The sequence below is a fragment of the Equus asinus genome, chromosome 12 (genome assembly GCF_041296235.1).
Source record: "Equus asinus isolate D_3611 breed Donkey chromosome 12, EquAss-T2T_v2, whole genome shotgun sequence".
Classification (NCBI taxonomy): Eukaryota; Metazoa; Chordata; class Mammalia; order Perissodactyla; family Equidae; genus Equus; species Equus asinus.
Genome location: NC_091801.1, coordinates 43,954,369 through 43,970,839, shown reverse-complemented (window position 1 = coordinate 43,970,839; position 16,471 = coordinate 43,954,369). Strand labels below are relative to the sequence as shown.

The 16,471-nt window shown below is 37.5% G+C and overlaps 1 protein-coding gene across 14 annotated transcripts in view; it reads right to left on the bottom strand.

Moving 5' to 3' along the window:
• Positions 1-4,738: 4,738 nt before the first annotated feature.
• Positions 4,739-16,471, bottom strand: part of NDUFAF6 (NADH:ubiquinone oxidoreductase complex assembly factor 6) — a 35,535-nt gene continuing 23,802 nt past the window's right edge. For 12 of the 14 annotated variants that reach the window (XM_044743952.2, XM_014841692.3, XM_014841695.3 and 9 more), the window contains 5 exons: positions 13,676-13,778; positions 12,250-12,383; positions 11,264-11,365; positions 9,148-9,204; positions 4,739-4,882 (listed from right to left, as the gene is read on the bottom strand). In XM_044743952.2, the coding sequence (XP_044599887.1) occupies positions 4,754-4,882; positions 9,148-9,204; positions 11,264-11,365; positions 12,250-12,383; positions 13,676-13,778 (525 nt within the window). In that variant the 3' untranslated portion in view covers positions 4,739-4,753. Of the gene's footprint in view, positions 4,883-5,462; positions 5,687-9,147; positions 9,205-11,263; positions 11,366-12,249; positions 12,384-13,675; positions 13,779-16,471 lie in introns of those variants that run through there. The other 2 variants (XM_014841694.3, XM_070481360.1) reach the window with 1 other exon arrangement.

The following is a 16,471-nucleotide window of genomic DNA, read 5'->3' as shown; positions in this document are numbered from 1 at the left end:
ATTCCAAAGGTACTGCTTATCTAAAGACATGATCACACTAGGAAAAAATGCCAATAATATCCATAAGCATGTACACAAAATATGTTATGGAACATTTATGAGATACTTATTATCAAATTTCATGCCATTCTTAACATCCAAACACCTTAATGTGTCTACAATTTATCTTTCCAGCATCACTTTTTCTTCCTCACACCCTGCTTTCCAATCACACCTGACAGCCTAGTTTCTTTTTTTCCTTTCGGTTTTATTGATATAATTGACAGACGGCACTATATAAGTTTAAAGTGCACAGCATGTCTTGGCTTACATATATTGTGAAATGATCACCACAATAAGTTTAGTTAACATCCATCGCCTAATATAGATACAAAAAAAGAAAAAAGAAAGTGTTTTTTTCCTGTGGACAACTAGTTTCTTAAATGCCGTATGCACTGCCAAAGTCACATCTTTGACACACACTTCCAGTTCATCCTTCACATGTCAGCCCCAACCCAGTAACATTCCCTGAGAGGCTACCATCCCACCTAATACTACAACTTGTTCATTCAGACCACAAAGATTTATGGAGCAGCATCAGGATCTACGGCAGGTTCAGAGGATACAAAGAATAATAAAACATTGTCTTGCACTCAGAGAACTTGGCTAAGCGAGGGACAGACGAGTGAACAATGGTTAAAATGCAGTCAGCTTTTGGGGAGAAAGCAGGGCTACGCTTTGCAGAACCAGCCTTGAGCTGGCAATCACTTGTTATTAATCCACCATCCACAAATTCTAATAAACCACTAGTCACAAACTGAAGTGCTTATAGACTAAGCAGGTAACATGAACGTATGAATCAGGCTGGGTGTGGGATGGTAGCTCATGCTGGGACCTGTGGCCAAGTGGAGAGTACACTTCTGTCTAAAGGCATTCAATTTCTCATTCTTTTTCAAATGCTATACCTGCGAAACAAAATATGCCTGCAAGCCTAATTTGGGTCAGGATGCCAGTTTGCATAATAACATTAACACTATTTATCGTTTACTACAAGTAGGTCACTGTTCCAGGCACTTTACATATATTAACTCATTTACCCCTCACAACCAGTGAGGTTGATATTAAGATTTTGCCTATTTTACAAATGGAGAAACTGAGGCATGGGAGAGTTCACATAACTTGCTGAAGTAACCCAGCTATTAGGTGGTGGAACTGGAATTTGCACCCCGGCAGCCAGGATCCCCCAGAGCCCACACTCTTAAGTGCTTCATAGCACTATATTCTACTGCTCTGTATATAAACTTTTAAAATTGCTTTATTCAGCTTATACTACAGAATGAGTTACATAATCATTTGTGCCAAATATTATTGCTTTTGGTCATTGAACAAACTCAACTAATATATATAGATTTGATAGAAAAATTCACATCCATCCACCTATTCATTGTCCCACAAATTTAATCACAGTCCCTGTCTACCACTCTCTCTCATTCAAAGGGTCTTAATTTTTAAGAAGTAGCTTTGCAGTTACCCAAGAAATACATGTTCATTATAGAAAAATGCAGGTAGAGTGAAGGGTCCAAGTTATTTAATATATTCTCACAGTCACTCTCCCAACTCCTCTGCTCCACCTCTGATATCCTTCTCAATTCTAGGTGTATGTGGTTTCTTGCTTAGTCCTCCTTACAGGTAACAAACAGTGTTACAATGTTTATTCTCCAAAATAAGGATAACTTTTTTATGTTTTCAATAACCATCTGCATAATGTTTACAACTCTGTAGATCTTTCTGGACCAGGCAACTGATTAGGCCAGAGTCTTCAGAGAAGTACTATTTATATGAGCTAAAACCACCCAAGGGCATCTAGGGATTTGCTAAAATGGCAAAATATAAACTCCCAAGTCTTTGATCTTAATTCAAAATGTTTCACTAGACCAGGGGATGTGGCCACTTTTTATTCACAAACTTTCCTAAGAACTCTGGACATTACATTCTGTTCTTTCTACTAAGTTAAAAACCAAAAAATTAAGCATTTTGACATAGGCTATCCATTCTGTCTCCTGGCCTTTGTTCACACTACTTCCTCAGCCAGGATCTCCCCACAACATCTACACCCCCATCCCACACCCTGGCTCCTATCCAACCTTCCTGGCACTCCTCACAGGCCACCTCCTCTGGGAAACCTTCTTTGACCTCAAAAGTGGTGACGTGCCCTTCCTGAATATACCCAGTGACCAGCACTTAATATCTATTTCAGTTGCCTATTTCTCTCTCACCTAATTTGTAGCTGGAATTTATATAGTAACTACTTTTTTACCCAATTTGCACCTAAACTTTATGCAGTAATACTTACTTCTGAAAAAAGTTGTGCCCTTGAGCTTTTAAACTTGGCAGTTTATTTTACAATCTCAAGAATGGCAAAAATACATGGGTTGTGGGCATTGGCATTGAACTAACAGGGGTTTGGCATCCAGCTCTAGTTCTAATGGCTGTGTGACCTTGAACTTAACATCTCTGAGGCAGTTTTTTCATTTGGAAAATGAAGACCTACTTTCTCTGTAAAGATTACTGTCCAGAGCACACCACCTGTCCCAGTTCACGCTCAGTAAGTGTTAGCTGCTGTTGTATTTCTCAAGAGTAATTTAACTTCATCAAAAGGAAAGCTTTAACCAAAAGGAGAGAAAGAATATTGTCAGTTGATTGGGAACTATCCAAAACATTTTATAATGGTATGCAACTTTACCTACATTGAGATTAATTTGTAATTTATTACTTAATTAATAAGTAATAGTAATAATAAGTAAATAGTAAGTGATAGTAAGTAAAATATTACTTAACATTTGTTATCTGTTACTCTCCACCAATTCATATTAAAATACACCTTAAATGGTTTGAAAATATATCTGACTCCTTTAAAATGCTCTAATAAAAAAACAGATTTGAAAAATGAAAAAGAATGTTGCACCATATAAGGGAGTATCTTTCATGCCAGGAAATACTATAGTAACTGTCTCTGAACTAAACTTCAGCTTATATCTGGGACGCTGGAAACTTCAGTTCTTCCAAATCTCTAAGCATCAAATTTAAAACAGCTTAGAAAATATTTTGAAATTATTTACTTAATAGTAAATTGGCTTCTGAGCCAGGAAAGAATCCAGTAATCCAGTTGAGTGTTTAAACTCTTTTTTTTAAAGACCCTTAGATAGCAACCAAGATGCTTAGCAGCTAACTGCTGCCAAATTTAACCTGGGAGGACCCACAGACAATGCTTACTACTAACAAAGACTATCTCTAATGAACTCTTCAACCCTGGATCATTCAGAATCCCAAGAGGAAATGTGTCCCATTTCCTTGTACTTGCCTTTTCCAGATAAGCTAAAAGGCTTTCTAAAGCCACAGAATTAAACAAGAGGATATTCTTTCAGCATCACCATCAACCACATTTCACACTCATTCAATTATACATCTATTAATCTCTCACTTGTTAATCTCTACTTTCTCTAAATCAGAAACCATTCTAAGTACTGGGGGATCCCTAGATGAATAAAACAACGTGTTCTTGTCCTCAGTTTAAGTTCTATTTGCAAAAATGAAATATTTTAAGCCATCACTAAGTCACAATTGAACTAGGTGCTAATTCATAGCTGAAACCAAACGCTTAAGAGAAATGGGATAGAGGAACAGTCCCCAGAGGTGTGAGTGGGCCAGAGGCAAGACTACTGAAAAGGCAGGAAAAGGAAACTGTAGCATAATCCTGGTCTTGGGAGGCAGAGACCCATTCAGAGTCCACATCTGCCAATTAGCAGCAATGCAAACAATTTTGGGGTTTTTTGTAATTAGCATGTATTTTACAATTTAAATTTTTTAATTACCAAAAACATTCCTTATTTCATAGAGTTTTAAAGACAAAATGAGAACATTGGTAAAAGTATACAGCACAGAGCTTATAACCAGGAAGCTCAACTAGTATACTAGTTTTTAAAAATGTACTATCCCATTAATGAATATTCAATACAATTTTGTTAATATAATTTACATTAATACACACTTTGTTAATATAATTTTGTTCAATACCATTTTGTTCATGATCACGATAATACTGGATGACAGACAGGAAAGCAGTGGGGTTAACAAAAAAGTAAAAGCTTTCGTATCAGCCAAACTTAAAAGTCAAACTAGGATTCCAGCTCTTGCCAGCCAACTGTCTTACTTTAAAGCAATTAGCATCATGGATACATTTCCATAGAGCTGTAAAGATTAAATGTTAGGAATATAAAGCCCTCAACATAGTGACTGACATTCTTCAAATATTAACTTCATTCTTTGTGACCCAGCTGTAAAGCACACCTGAGTTCTGGCTGCTCAGCGTGCAAACCCAGCACTACTTGAGCCCTTTCCCCCTTTTCCAAGGGCAAGGAATGGAGGAGACATTCCTTCTCTCTGCCCTCTGGTGGCTGAAGCATGGCCTGCAGCCTAAGCACAGCTAAACCAATGCTCCCTCCTGGGGCTCGGACTTCACAGAGATGGTATAGCAGACACTGTCTGGGCTGGTGGTGACAATGAGGGTGTCTGAGGCAGAATATCAGCAGTATCTTGGCACCCTATCCCCACAGCAACTTCTCATCAATTCTGTAAGCTACAGACATCCACTGAATAAATTCGTTTCTCCTTAAGTAGAGAGTCAGTTCCTACTGTTTGCAAAACAAGAATACTAACTAGTATACTTTTGTAAAATGAATAAAAGTAAAATTAATACAAATATTATAAAATTATTTTAATATCTTTTTCTCCATGACCGAATATACAAAGATAATGGAAGTAATGTATTCTTCTGCTGTAAAGATGGGTGGAATATATCAAAATCCACTTGTTGAATTTTCTTTAAATAGTCCTCCAGAGCAACCTGGAAAAAGAGAATAATGGTCACTGGGTCATAGAATGGTTACGTCTTTAAAAGAAACTATAGAAAAGTTACAAGTATTAAGGCTATCTTAGTTTTCCTGAGATGGTCTTCCACACGCTAAGAATTTAAATGAGAATTTTAAAAGGAAGAGGGAAAATAAAGACATCTACGAAGTTTCTCTTAGATCAGTAAAACAGGGTCATAGAGCTAGTACTAGAACTCTCAAGCCAACTCTCATCAAAAGTTATTGTGTTCTGGTCAAAATGTAAAAGGTCAGAGAAATTAGTTTGCCAAGTCTTATTACTAGATTCTGCAGAATACAAAAGGGATGTTTCAACCAAGGAAAAGAGACACCACCACCACTCCCTGCCCGAAGAAACGCATTGTGCCACGAGGGGAAGCTCAAGTTGTTTGTTTAAAAAATTATTTTGTGCACAAAGTTTATGGGTCTCCAGGTTCTTGCTAGAAAAGATTTTACAACCATGGAAAACAATCATAGGTCCCTATAAATGTCACCCCATGCTTCCCCCATCACACAAAACTTGATAAAGCTTTCATTGGGATGTGGGCAGGATGGGAAACATTGACGATGGGCAGTGCTCTTTATTTTATGGTTTTCAGTTATTTTTATTAATTTATAAATTATTTTATTTCAGTAACTTTTTTATTAAACAGAGAAGCCGCTTGGTTTTGCACCGCACAGTTGTAAGAGGCACCACTCCCTTCTCAGTCCACGTGCACAGCTCCCCCCAGAGTTCTGCAGCACAACCTGTGACTCCAACAGAGATCATGCCTGTGGATTCTCTAGAGTATACAGATGAGCAAAAAGAAAACAAAAAGGATTATATTTTCTCCCAGACTTTTTTTTCTATATGCTTATAAACAGATGAGTGTACATACAAAAAAATACCCACTTTTTAAACCCTGAACTTATAAATATGTACAACAGGAGATATGTGCATGAATGTGAACAGCTGCCTTGTGTTATATTAGCAAAAAACCTGGAAACAACCCAGAAGTTTTCTTTGACAAAAAAAAGATAAACTGTTCACACAATGAAATATTATGCTGCAGTGAAATGAATGTGCTATAGCTAGAAGCAATAATAAGGATAAATCGTAGAAACGTGTGTCTGTGTGTAACCTAGAAGACAGAAACAGAAATTGGTCCATTTTTATAAAGCTCAAAACCAAAACTAAGCAATGTATTGTTTAGGAATGCATAAAATGGGGGAAAGCTTTTTTCGAATAAAAGCAAGAGAATAATAAATACAAAATTCAGGATAGCTTCTTGGAGGAGCAAGGCAAGAGGCAAGGGGATGAGATGGGGAACACACATGAGTGCAATTTAATAGTGATATTCTAGTTCCTGGATTGAGAGGGAGTTCATGGGTTTTCATTATGTTATGCTTTATAATACATGCATACATAAATATATCATATTCATTTGTAGATACCAAATATTAAACATTTTATAAGAATAAAAAACTGAAGATATTTTAGTGTACTTTCTTTCACATGTTCTTTCTTTGTGGAAAAAAAGAGCTTGTGTTATTCATCATGTTCTGTAACCTGCTTTTCTATCACTTAATATATTGTGATCAACTTTCCATCTTTACAAATTCTATTATGTGCATTTTAACAGTTTTATACTACCCAATTTTAAGGAAGCTAATGAAATCAAGGTACAGGGACATGATACAATACTATACAGCCATTAAATACTGTATTTATAGATATTTTTAATGATGTGGTTAAATGCTTGATAAATAGAACACTGACATATAAAGTGTTATTTCAACTATACACAAAAATTCATTAAAAAAACAGAATAAATAGCATTTATCTCTGGGTTCTGGAATTACAGGTGATTGCTATTTTCTTCTAATATTCTTTTTAGATTGTCCAAATCTCTATCATGAGAACGTATTCCTTTTATAATCAGGAGAAGATTCCCTTAAAATACAGATGAAATGTGACCTCAAAATTAGAGTTCAAATGGACATTCACAAATTTGGTTCTAAGGAAAGTTTGTCTACTGGTAAATAAACTGTTCAAGGTAACAAATTCATTGGGAAATTCTCAGACATCACAATTTCTGAATATGGCTTAAAACCTCATCTATGGAGAACATACTAGACCCTAGACTAGTCACTTTCAAATAGTTTTTTAAACAGTAAAACCTTTTCTTTGAACAACATAATTAACAGATGCCCCCCACACAAAACAAGAAGAGATGTGCCCCAGCTGGAATGAAGATGTAGGATAGAAGCAGTCCCTCCGGAACCACCATGTAGTCCCTTCAGTTTCTCGTGGCACAGAATGGAAACTGAGAGGTGGGCTCCAGCCTCAAGCGTTTCTGATTCAGTAGGGCTGCAGTGGGGCCCAAGACCTGCATTTCTAACAAGTTCCAAGGTGAGGCAGTTATTGCTGGTCCAGGGACCACATCATGTGAACCACTAGTCCAAGTCAGTGGTTCTCAAGCCTAGCTGCACTTCACAATTACTGGGGGAGTTTTTAAAAAGTATCAATGCCTGGATCCAACCTCTTAGATACTGTGATTTAACTGGTTTGGGGAGGGACCCAACATTGTTTTAGATTTTTTCTGGAAGCTCCCCAAGTGATTTTAATGGGCATCCAGAGTTGAGAAAAACCATTTTCACAGAAGTGAACAAACGAAAGTCCTTAACCTTCATGGAGCTTAACTTAGACAGAAAGTTAAAACAGGTGATGGCACATCACCAAATAACCATGAAGACCAAATAACCATCAAAAACAGTGATATAGAACAATTTTCATTGACACATAAAGAGATGCTTGACACCCCATTTATACAAAAAACATACATGTAATTACATGAACTTTTTAAAAGGTCCAGAAAGATGAACAGACATTATCTCTGGAAAGGATGGAACTGTGAGAGGATTCTGAGTTCTTCTTCTGCCTCCTCTTATATTAAGTGAACATCTAAAACATTAATATATTACTTCTATAATAAGCAAACCCAGTAAAGAAACAAAATGATTTCAAATAGTCAGATCTGAGACTCAGGACAGAAGATGTGAAGGGACAGAAATGAATCTTTAAATATATTTTAGGGAAAAAGGTAGAAGATATGTTTGGTATTGTACAAAGTGCATGAAATTGCAATTTTCAAAGATCGCAAATCTTTTAACCTTGGTTTCTATGTATAAAATGAAGTAAACCGTGCCTAGGATGTCTAGGAATAATGTAAAAAATGACCTAGCTCAGAGCCTGTCCATAATAGATGCTAAATAATTGGAAGCTATTCTCATTTCTTTATGTATCTTACAACAATGGTGCCCAAACCTGGCTGCACATCAGAATCATCTGGGGAAGTTTTTATTTTTATTTTATTTTTTATATTTTTTTATTTTTTAAAGATTGGCACCTGAGCTAACAACTGTGGGCAAGCTTTTTTCTTTTTCTTAAAGATTGGCACCTGAGCTAACAACTGTTGCCAATCTTTTTTTTTCTTTTTTTCCTGCTTTATCTCCCCAAATCCCCCCTGGTACATAGTTGTATATCTTAGTTGCAAGTCCTTCTAGTTGTGGCACGTGGGATGCCACCTCAACGTGGCCTGACGAGCGGTGCCATGTCCGTGCCCAGGATCCAAACCAGCAAAACCCTGGGCCACCACAGTGGAGCGCACAAACTTAACCACTCGGCCACAGGACCGGCCACTGGAGAAGTTTTTAAAATCGCAGATTCTCCTAGGAATACCCCGCTCCTCAATCCCAAGAGTCTTATTTAATAAGAATCTCTATTTTTTAAAAGCTTTCCAGGTTATTCCATTGGTCTGTGAACGACTATTCAGGAACCAGTGCTACAATACGGTCACTATGAGAAAAAAATTAATAGAATAAGTAATACTTAGATAGCTGTAAGTAGCCTAATAATCCTATAAGGTAGTTTCTCCTATGATTTCTATTTTATCTGAGGAAATTGAGGAACACAGTGGTTAAGGAACTTAAGGTTCCATGGCTAGTAAGTGGCAAAACAGATGCAAACCGATGCAGTCTGGCTGTAGTCAGCACTAATGATGACTCCACTCACCTGCCTCTGGGAAATAAGGCATGACCATCACCAAAAGCAGAAGGCAACTAACAAAACCCACAGTAAGGGAGGGAAACAAAAACAAAGACTCGAAAGTAAAGAACTGCATTGGGAACCTTATAAAAGAGAAAAAGATATCACACGCATCTGCTTCATTAATTAAACAGTCTTCTCTGTTAATCCACTTACCGTCTGAAGAAAGGCAGGAAATGCTTTCACAGGAACACTTTTGTGAAAGGACCTCGCCTAAAAAGGAAGACAAAAGGAAACTGGTTTGAAACATAAATATTTCTGGAAACAAACCTGTTCCCTCTGAAAGTGAACATGAAACAACACTAGCAGTTTAACAACAGGGCTAGTGCCTCTCTCAAAAGTAAAAAACAGCTCTCATCTCCTGCCGATTAAGATTAACTTTCTAAGCCTAAAGGACTCAGGAAAAAGTTCTACATGAGGAATTCCATTCTTTTTACAGATTGGCTTTGGCCTTTTCTACCTTATAACATAACTGCGACCCTCTAGCTCTGTGCTAAGCGGTAAATGAAGAAATAACTTGCGTTAAGTCCCAGCACTTCCCCAGCTGAAATCATCATTCTCTCCTGTTTACACGAACCTAAGATCCTCCTGGCTGATCTTCCTGCTTCTGTGTTCCCCAACCTTTAATTCATTCCATACAGCCAGCCAAATTAATGTCCTTCAGTCATTGTTTTATTTTTACTTTAACCTAACTCCCTGATAGATCAAGTCTCAACTATTCACCTTGGAATTCAAAGGTCCCCACATCTTGACTCTAACCTCATCTATCCAAGCCAACTCCTGACCACTCTGGACTGTGAAGCCCTACCCTAATTCCCCTCAGGCCGATGCCCATCATCCAACACTCACCAAGCCCACTCCTGTCTCCAGGTCTTCATTTATATTGTCAGATGCCGCCCCTACTTACTGACTCACTTCTTAACCCGCTACACTCTAGTTTTACCCCTGTCCATTAAAATAGCTCTCTTCAAGACCATCTACGATTTACTAATAACCATACCCATCTTTTCTCTTCAATCTCTATGTAGCATGCAAAACTTTAACATTCCCCTTTCTTGGAATTTGCTCCTCCCTTGGTTTCCAAGACACTGACTCAGTTCTCCCACTTCTTTGCTCATTCTTTCCTTCTTCTTAATAAATAGCCCTTTCCTCTTCTACCTGAGAAATGGAGGAGGGCCCACAGGTTCTGCCCTTCATCCATCCTCTTGTCTAGATGCACATTCTCCTTGGGCAACACCATCCAAACTTAAGAGCTTTAACCATAAGCCTTCTATGTGGATGAGTCCTAAATCTCTATCTCCAGTTCTGACCTTCCAAAGTCACAATCCTGCATTCTTCAATAGCCTATCTTCCTAAATGTCCTCTAATCCCTTTAAATTCAATGAGGTCCAGCAGCTAGTCCAAAGTCTACTGATCAGCATCTTGTATAGCACCGCTTTTTCACTGTGGTCTCTGAATGGCACCATCACCATCTATACTTGAGCTCTGTGCAGGCTTCAACTTTCCTTCTTCCTGATCCTGCTACAATCCAGTTATCATGTTTGGTTGATGCTACCTCTGTTGTGTGTGGGTGTGTGTGCGTGGATGTGGACATGGACGTATACACATACACACATATATAAACATCTACTCTTTGTAAATCAGACATTCATTAAATGCGGCAATAAGGAGATTATTACTAGTGAAGGCAGGATGGAAGCTAAATAATAGCACAATGAAAAGTGCCAGAGTGGTGAGGGCCTTGAGGTAACAATGAATGCAAACCAATTATTCAAAAAGAGGTTAATTGGGAGGGAAAAATAAGAAAAAGAAGGGTTCACAGGCTGCCTGTAACTTCAGAAGGCAGTAGCAACAAACCAGAAGATAAAAGGGGCAAGTTATCAGAGAGGCCAGCTGAAAACACCATCTGGGAACTGCCGAGGATGCAAGGTCCTGGAGGAGGTAGCAGAGGCACTGCCCTAGGCAAGGCAGAGAGACACGCTGTTCCCTGAGAGACAGAGAAATGGTGAGCAGATGGATCAGAGGGAGCCCAGCTGAGGAAGCTCAGGCTTGACTGACTCAGTAAAGGGTATATGCATCCGCTGAAAAGGAGAAAGGGTGATTTTTAAAAACTGGAGAAAGTTTACAGTAGTCCCTGAGATAAATCTACCAGGATTTCAGTGAGAGACAGAATACAGACCACCAAGTAGAGAATACTACAACGATGCTCTAAGGATAGCCATACCTAGAAATGATAGTTTCCTAAACAATTTGGCAAAAAGAGGCTACTTACATGCTTTAGGTGTAAGTGGGCCTGGCTGGCAATGTCATATATCACATCTCTCACATTTTTATCTCGGTTCTTTCGTAGAAAATCCTCTTGTGAAACACCATGCTGTGTGGGAAAATATACATTATATTAGGAATGCAAAAGCAAAGTTAAAACTAACTTAGCTTGGGGCCAGGCCCATGGCCAAGGGGTTGGGTTCGCGCACTCCGCTTCAGCTGCCCAGGGTTCGGATCCTGGGTGCGGACCTAGCACTGCTCATCAGGCCATGCTGAGGCAGCATCCCACATGCCACAACTAGGACCCACAACTAAAAAATGTATACAACTATGTACTGGGGAGCTCTAGGGAGAAGGAAAAACAAAATCTTAAAAAAACAAAACAAACAAGAAAAACTAACTTAGCTCAAGAAAACAGATGATAGAACAGTATGTACAGTATAATGCCTATTTTATTTTAAAAATATACATATGTGTATAAATATGTGTGTGTGAACACAGAGATACACATACATACACACACACTCCTGGAAGAATACGCAACAGGATGTTAATTAACAACAGTTGTAGGTAGAACAAAAATATACAAGAAAACACATAATAAGTTTAAAAGAACAGACAATAATGAATCTCATACAGAAAACAAAAGTTCTCATAAACAATACCCTTTTTTAATGGATTACTTCCTCCTTTAAAATAAAATAAAGAACGGGTTAAGGTGAACACTAGGAATGATTACTGGAATTGCCTGGAAGGGAGTAAAGCATCAACATGAAGCTACACCAAGTGAGGTTCTCTGGAACTCCTTACTCATAGCTCTACCACAGACCTCAAATGCCTGACTGATACCATTCTGACTTGATAACTCTGGAGCAAAAAAAGCACTAACATTCGTTTCAAAGCAGTTACTTGAACAGACTAAGCAAAGAACCAAGAGATGACATCCCCACATTCCCGAGGTAAATTATTAGAGGGTACAAGTAACAGCCTTACCAGCATACAAATATCCATGGGAAGGAACACCCTTCTTCTGCTACCATGATAGGGCATTGCTCTCAAGCAAGTGACAATGCCTTGTGCTTTTCCAATGTGACTTGCAGCATGATCTGCATGAAGATCCTTTATACCTATGATTTCAGAAATTAAACAACAGGACTGCTCTTTTCTCTTTAAATGCATAACAAATCAATGAAAGCAGTTTAGAGAAATCACCTACACATGTAAAAGCAGTTGTTTATCCTACGTTTTATATCTCAAAAATGGGATTTATGAGAGCAAAACTGGGCAGAAAGACAAATTGACCGTTTACCACTAACAGGTTTCTGAACCTCAACTTTTAATTGAGTTTTCCTCAGACTACAACACATCAAGAACACATTTAGAATTTTAATCAGCTATCATGGAAAAATATTACAAGTCTTTCATTTCTTCTCCTCAATGCAATTCCCATATGACCTCATTCTAAGTATGTGCTTAACAAACATTCTGCTCTTTGTGCCCTCCTTTCATTGTGCTGGCAAACATGTCACCAAATGTGCAGGCTGAACAGAACTGGGAAATTCAATAGGGACTGGTGTTATTCCTTTAGGGTGACATAAAGATATATTACCTTCTTCAAAAGAGATGGTATTGTTGTTGGCCCAAATAATTTCCTCATTACAATAAGATCTCACCAACGTAGAACGAAGTCAGATTAGGAAAAATACCATCTAAATTACTTATTTTTTAAAAAAAAGGAAAGAAAAAGAAAAACCTCATAAAAACTTTTAGAAATGCAGTTTTATTTCTTCCACTTTTTTCCTTTTTTTTACATGGGGAAGTACTATTGACAGGGAAGGAAGAGTCAGGCCACAGCCCTTCCAAACCGTACGAAATGCTCTTATAAAAAAGCAGAATCAAGGGGCCGGCCCAGTGGCACAGCAGTTAAGTTCACACATTCCACTTCAGCGGCCCAGGGTTTGCTGGTTCGGATCAGGGGTGCAGACATGGCACTGCTCAGCAAGCCATGCTGTGGCAGGCATCCCACATATAAAGTAGAGGAAGATGGGCACAGATGTTAGCTCAGGGCCAGTCTTTCTCAGCAAAAAGAGGAGGACTGACAGCAAATGTTAGCTCAGGGCTAATCTTCCTCAAAAAACAAAGCAGAATCACCTGTAATTCCCAGATCATTAATTACAGTATTCCCATGAGGTAGCTCAAGTACTTTTCTGAGAGTCTGAGTATTCGGATTAGCCTGTACTCCAAAGAAAGATATATATTCCCTTTCTTGCTCAAAATAAAAATTGCTGTTCCTCTATAGACAGTGCAAAGAAAAACTTCAGTGTTAAACTGGTTAGATTGTCAAATTATGAAAGAGTGAAGTCTGAAAGGTGTTTTCTTTGAAAAAGAGGAGTATAAAATAGAAAAAAAAAAAACTTACCCAATATTTCAAGTGTTAAATAAAGAAGAGAGCTCTGTGTGTTTTCAGCATAACTTTCCAGTTCCTGGATATTACGATACGCTTTGTCATCCAAATTCTTTTCCTACAGTCAAACAAAATGCAAATAAAGTTTGCTGACTGTCAATATTTTATAAAGAAAAGGCACTATTTTTTGCCCTAAAGAACTGAATAATAGAGAATTAAAATATTAGTATATATTTAGCACAAAATAAGATTAAAATACAGATAAAATATTAAAGTCTTACACATTCAATACCTACAAATCACTCCTCAAAATAATACCTCAGGAATAATCTCAATGAACAAAACATCATGGACATTGTGTTGTCTTAATTTTTAATTCCTTCTAAAGTTCAAAGTATCATGAGAAACTGACTTAACTGAGCTCTTACTCAAGCACTTCAGACATTGTCTTCTTAATCCTAACAACTCCCTCCAAAGATAAGGAATGAATACTTTTTCTATTTTACAGATGAAGAAACTGAGTCCTAGACACATTAAATAATATGCCCAAGGGCATATAGCTAATAAATGGTGGGGATAGGATTCAAATCCATACATTTTGACTGTTAAGCCCATTCTATAAATAAAGAAAAGGTGCTTAGAAAAAGAAATGAGATCATCCAGACTCCGTATCCAAAAAGAAACCATGCTCAATAAAGTAACAAGGTTGATTACCTGAACACACTATATTCCAGAAACAGAAAAATGTAAATCATACAGCAAGAACATCCAGCCATTTTTATAATAATACATCTACAAAGACTCTATTGCCAATGCAACCTGCTCCTTCCTCCATTTTTTAAATCAGGAGAAAATGGCACTAGCAATGATCCCAGAAAAAAAAATACGTCCAAATGTTTTACATTTTTAAAAATTGAGACATAATTCACATACTATAAAATTTACCCTTTTAAAATATACAATTCGGTGTCTTTTAATATATTCACAAAGTTGTGCAACTATCACCACTATCTAATTACAGAACATTTTTATCGCCTCAAAAAGAAACCTCATATCCATTAAGCAGTCACTTCTCATTTCCCCCTCCCCACATGCTCTGGCAAATCACTACTCTACTTTCCGTCTCCACGGAGTTGTCTGTTCTGGACATTTTATAAAAATGCAATGATACAGTATGTGGCTTTTGGTACCTGGCTTCTTTCAATTAGCAGGTTTTCAAGGTTCATCCATGTTGGAGCATCTATCAGTACCTTATTCTTTTTAATTGAAGAAATTATTAATATTCCAATATATGGATATACATTAGTTTATTCACTCATTGACAGGCCATGAGTTGTTCCCACTTTTGGACTATTATGACTAATGCTGCTAGGAACATTTGTGGTAAAAGTTTTGTTTGGACATATAAGTTTTCATTTCTCTTGGGTATAAACATAGGAGTGAAATTGCTGGCTCTATGATAACCATGTTTAACCTTCTAAAGAACTGCCAAACTATTTTTCCAAAGTGGCTGCATCACTTTACATTCCTATCAGCAATGTATGAAGCTCTCCAATTTCTCCACATCCTCACAAACGTTTTATTGTCTGTCTTTTTTATTATAGCCATCCTAAGGGGTATGAAGTGGTAGCTCATTGTGGTTTTGATTTGCATTTCTCTAATGAAAATATGTTGAGTATCTTGTTAGGGGGTTAATGGTCATTTGTTGATCTTCCTTGGAGAAATCTTTACTCAAATCCTTCTCCCATTTTTAAATTGGGTTATTTGTCTTTTTATTGTTGAGCTGCAAGACTTCTTTACGTATTCTACATACTAGTAGACCCTTAGCAAATATATAACTGGCAAACATCTTCTCCCATTCTATAGATTGTTTTTTCACTTTCTTGAAGTTTTTAATTTTGAAGAAGTCCAACTACCTCTTTTTTTCTTTTTGCTGAGGGAGATTCACTCTGAGCTAACATCTGTGCCAATCTGCCTCTATTTTGTATGTGGGCTGCCGCCAAAGTATGGCTGACAAGTGATGTAGGTCTGCGCCCAGGATCCAAACCTGCGAACCTGGACTGCCGAAGCAGAGCGCATTGCACTTTAACCACTACACCAGAGGGCCAGTCCCTATCTATTTTTTTTCCTAATTGCTTATGCTTTTGGTATCATATTTAAGAAATCACTGCCTAACCTAAAGACACAAAGATTTATACCTACATTTTCTCCTAAGAGTTGTACAGTTTTAACTCTTACATTTAGGTCTTTGATCCATTTTGAGTTAGTTTTTGTATATGGTGTGAGGTAGGAGTCCAAATTTGTTCTTTTGCTTGTGGGTATCCAGCTGTCCCAGTATTATTTATTGAAAAGGCTATTCTTTCCCCATTGAATTATCTTCACACCCTTGTCAAAAATCAACTGAATATAAATATATGGTTTTATTTCTGGACTCTCAATTCTATTCCATTGATCTATATGTCTATGCTATGCTAATACCACACAATTTGATTACTGTAACTTTGCAGTTAAGCTTTGAAATCAGGAAATGAGAGTCTTCCAAGTTTGTTCTTTTTCAAGACTGTTTTGGTGATTCTGGGTACCCTGCATTTCATTATGAATTTTAGGATCAGCTTTTCAATTTCTGCAGAAAAAGGCCGCTGGAAGTTGTATAGGGAGTGCAATGAATCTACAGATCAATGCGGGGAGACTGAGCCCAGTCCTTTACTGTTAAACACCTCTCTCTACAAATGCCAAATGTTATTTTCCCTTAAACAAAAAAGTTATCTCTGTCTTGAGTGCTCTAATTTTCTTTACCTCATAAAAACAGAA